Source organism: Diaphorina citri, unplaced genomic scaffold (assembly GCF_000475195.1).
Source record: "Diaphorina citri unplaced genomic scaffold, Diaci psyllid genome assembly version 1.1 scaffold381, whole genome shotgun sequence".
NCBI classification, from domain to species: Eukaryota; Metazoa; Arthropoda; class Insecta; order Hemiptera; family Psyllidae; genus Diaphorina; species Diaphorina citri.
Genome location: NW_007377816.1, coordinates 208,759 through 213,608, shown reverse-complemented (window position 1 = coordinate 213,608; position 4,850 = coordinate 208,759). Strand labels below are relative to the sequence as shown.

General features: G+C 40.3%; 1 protein-coding gene across 1 annotated transcript; it reads left to right on the top strand.

Annotated features, from left to right (window-relative positions):
- Positions 1–2,810: 2,810 nt before the first annotated feature.
- LOC103508269 (protein scalloped-like) lies at positions 2,811–4,850 on the top strand (the record flags this gene model as incomplete). The annotated part of the gene is made up of 3 exons (XM_026822904.1): positions 2,811–2,986; positions 3,804–4,038; positions 4,729–4,850. Coding segments are annotated over 3 exons (525 nt in total), but the record flags the coding sequence as incomplete, so codon positions are not given.

Below are 4,850 nucleotides of genomic sequence, written 5' to 3'. Positions count from 1 at the left end.
CTTACAAGCAGCAAAATCTGACAAAATTATTTGAATATCCCAAAGATATTTTGTTAAACCCCTTGGTTTAAATCCAGTATTAAGCATGAATGTGCCAGTGTGCCAAGTTAGATGTTATCAGTTAGAGATAGAAATAGACTAAAGATATAAATAGGTACTAGAGATATTAAATTTATCAGTGAAATAAAAATCGTCAGTGGATAGATCAGTTGACAATAATGAGGACATAATGAAATGGATAGAGGTACAGGGTGACCGTGAAATAGTGGGACTGAAATGTCCTCCTATGTTCTATACTCCGCACACAGGAATTTCATCAGAAAAGACCCCTATTTCAATGTAATGTAATGAGACCTGCGTTCCGCTCCCTTGGGGATTCGGAGGTCGCGGGCTCAAGTGTCATCCAAAACACGATGTTTTAATTATTTATTTAAGAAGTTGGTCACAATAAAGATAGAAACACACTACCTTCACGTCATGTCACGTGAGTTCACGTGACATGATTACTATTATGTCACCCCACACTACTACTGTGTCACGTGAGTTCACGTGACATAATAGTATTGTGGCTGTCCTGAACAAAGTTACCTACAATATTATGGCAACATTTTCTCTTTCTTTTTTTCTTCCGAGAGTTTTTTACATCTTGGAGCTCATATTTACACATTTACGAGATATGTTTACATTTAAAGCTTGTAGTTATTAGTAGCCCAAACCCTCCCCTTCTCCCTCTCCAGTGCCTCCCCCCTCTCTTCCCCTCCCCACCCTCCTGTGAGTGTGTACGTTTTGAACTCAAATGCTTCCACGATGGGTGATAAAAAATTTGAACGAAATGGGAAAAATTTTCGCCCTTTGAAGGAAATGGGAAAAAATCCCACCCCTTTGAAGGAAATGGTAGCCCAAACCCTCCCCTTCTCCCTCTCCAGTGCCTCCCCCCTCTCTTCCCCTCCCCACCCTCCTGTGAGTGTGTACGTTTTGAACTCGAATGCTTCCACGATGCGCGAGGAAAAATACCCACCCTTTTGAAGGAAGTGGGAAAAATTCCCACCCCTTTGAAGGAAATGGGAAAAATTCCCACCCCTTTGAAGGAAATGAGAAAATTCCCGCCCCTTTAAGGAGGGATTGTTTTGAAAATTCCCACCCTGAATGAAAGAATTGCTGGAAAATGTGTTTTAAATTCCCGCCTTTGACGAGAGATTGGTTTGAAAATTTTCGCCTCTTTAAGGAGGGATTGTTTTGAAAATTCTCACCCTGAATGAAAGAATTGCTGGAAAATGTGTTTTAAATTCCCGCCTTTGACGAGAGATCAGTTTGAAAATTTTCGCCCCTTTTTAAGACATGAAAAATGGTTTTAAAATCCCCGCCTTTGAAGAGAGATTGGTTTGGAAATTCGGCCCTTTTAAGTGATTGAAAATGGGATTTGAAAATTCCCTTCTGTGAAATGCAGCCTTTGGAATAAATAGGTTGTAAATTTTCGCAAATTTCAATTCTTTTGGAAAATCTAAAACAGCGGATTCAATGCGTGTTTTTTGATCATGAACCGTGTTCATTTTTATACCACAAATAATAATAGGTGTCATTCTATCAGAACCATTGTGGTCAAAACGTACACGCCTATAGTTTGTATGTATGTCCTGTACAGAGAGTAGATTTTATATTTTAAATAATCCCCATAGTGAAAACTCAAATGCCATGTGAAGTAATTCGCTCAAAATCTCGTACCAGTGCTAAACCCATACTGATCTTGCCGTCGCGTCGTCAAAAGCTCCAAATACCTATAACCAGTAGGTACTCCAAGTATATTATTGTAGGAAGTTGAAATTTGAGCCCAAAATAGGCACCTATATATTAAAGAGGTCCTCTTTTGGATTCCCTTTCATATTGCGTCCTTTTTAATACTAATGAACTAATACACTGCAGTAACAAGTGCAGCATGAAATACACCCAAATACATAAGTACATAAATTTCCAAGTATTTGGAAAAGCTCGAGTATTGTGTCGACTCACAAACTATCTAGTGTAAGGTTACTTGGAATCTTCAAGTTTTGAATCAATGTTTGCACACTTTCCATTCCGTAGTATGCATCACTTATGTACCGCCGTTATTATTTCGTAGCAATGAAACAACTACTACATTAGACTCGTGTGGTCTGTGTTGTAGCATGCCCATACATCAGGTAGGCGAGAAGAGACACAGTACTTCCCATTTAGGTGCTGGGTCAACACGGGTCAAATGATCAGGTAGGCGAGAAGAGACACAGTACTTCCCATTTAGGTGCTGGGTCAACACGAGTCAAATGTCAAATCATGGGCCCATTAAAAGTGGCTCAAGAGTTAGTTGAAAGATTTAACTCATACATAAGTACATAAAGACAAAAAAGAAACCCATAAAATACTCGAGGTCTGCTGGGGTAAAAAGACTTTTTAGTCTCATTCGATCGAGCAGGACGAATAAAAGGTATTCTATTCCACATGCGTCCAATGTAGCAGTTGTTTCATTGCTACGAAATAAAAACGGCGGTGAAACACTCATCTTTTTAAAATAAAAAAATAAATAAATTCCTGCCTCGGTGGTGTAGTGGTCAAGACGCTCCCCTGGTAAACAGGAGGGCGTGGGTTCAATCCCAGCCGAGGTATGGAATTTTATCCTCAAATAATTTGAGAATTTGACCACCATAATAGTAGTGGACTACTGCTGGAGTAAAGGGACTTTTCAGTCCTATACGAGCATTATTATTATTGTTGTTCTATTGAGTGAAATAAAACCATGTTAACATCTAACTAACATCTCCCCTCTTCTCTCCTTTCGGTCACAGGCGGTGGACGTGACGGAAATCTACGACAAATTCCCCGAGCGGACAGGCGGACTGAAGGAGCTGTACGATAGGGGACCTCAGGACGCGTTCTTCCTGGTCAAATTCTGGGCTGATCTCAACTCTTCCTCTATCCAAGACGAGGCGGGCGCTTTCTACGGCGTGAATAGCCAGTGAGTATATCCAAATGAAATACTATAAGGTGATAAACGAAGAGTAAGGACCAGCTTGAGTAAAACCATTATCGACTCGGTAACTTTGTGAAGCTCCATTACTCCAATTACTCCATATTAACAATTATTTCAATATTTTCAAACTAAACTTAAGTAGCTTTTGTTTTGGTGTGTAATCCGTTAAGAATTTAGGATCTATCATATAGTTGTATTGATCCTGCCTTCCTTCTCTCTTCGATTTGGGGACGATAAAATCTCCGTTGTCACAGTTCCCTCTATCTGGTGCTGGTTCATTACAACTATTGGGTTGTATGGAAAACCAATTCTGGTCTCTAAGTATGATCAGTGAAACGAGTGTAAGCACGGATTCAGTTGTAGAGTTCGCTCATTAGATAGGTATCTATATCACTTGTCATAATATTATAAATAAGTTTCCCCCCTTTTAGGCGCTTCAACACTATGAACTGAAGGTCGTTCGCGCCGACAAACAAGTTTATAATCAATCATTAGAACTTGAATTTCCAAAAGCCATAATCATATTAAACTTTGAAAAAGAAAAAAAAAAAGAGTAAAAAAAAGAGATTGTACCTTGGCACCGCTTTCGCACTTCGATTTGGGGACGATAAAATCTCCGTTGTCACAGTTCCCTCTATCTGGTGCTGGTTCATTACAACTATTGGGTTGTATGGAAAACTAATTCTGTCTCTAAGTATGATCAGTGAAACGAACGAAAAAAAGTGAAGTACTATTCGTTTACCAACAACAATAATAAAAATAATAGTAAAACTAATCTCCTCTTCTCTTCTCACCCCCACAGATACGAAAGCAGTGATAGTATGACCATTACCTGTTCGACCAAAGTGTGTTCGTTCGGCAAGCAAGTTGTCGAGAAGGTGGAAACGGAATACCCGCGCTTCGAGAACGGTCGCTACGTGTATCGCATGCATCGGAGCCCGATGTGCGAGTACATGGTCAACTTCATACTCAAGCTCAAACGACTGCCCGAGAAGTATATGATGAATTCCGTGCTCGAAAACTTCTCAATACTACAGGTAAATCTTCCCAGTCATTCTTAAGACACGAGATTTTATTATCATATGATGAATTCCGTGCTCGAAAACTTCTCAATACTACAGGTAAATCTTCCCAGTCATTCTTAAGACACGAGATTTTATTATCAAAAAGTTTGGCACAGTAATAGCTTAATAAAAGAACCCTTTAGTCTCCCCAGGAAGAAAACCTACCTACCTGATAAGCTATGGTAATTTATCAAAGGTAATTCAAGCTAGACTCGAGCCCTAGCCGGGAATCGAGGTCGCGGGTTCGATTCCTGCCCGGAACGAAATCTATCCTAAACAGATGAGGTTCGTTCTGGGAATCCTGTCTTCCTTCTCTCATCGCTTTTGGAACGATAAAGGTAGAAACACACTACAATCACGTCTCGTGAACTCATGGGGAGTCAGAAAGATGTAGTTCAAAGTTTTCCCATATTATTGTAGGCAATCTCGTTCATAACAGCCACACTACTTGAGCTCACCTGACGTGATAGTAGTGTGACTGTCCTGAACGAAATTACTTACAATATCAAGGGAAAACTTTGAACTACATCTTTCTGATTCCCCATGAGCTCACGTGACGCGACTTGATCATAGTGTGTTTCTAGATTTCTACCTTAGGACACCTTAGCAGTTTATACGAGGTTTTCTCCTTCACTAATCTCTTTGTTGTGTTTCGTTGACCAGGTCGTGACGAATCGGGACACCCAAGAGACGCTCCTATGTACAGCCTACATGTTTGCCGTATCCACGTCCGAGCACGGGGCACAACACCACATCTACAAGCTGGTTAAACCTTAGCCCAAACC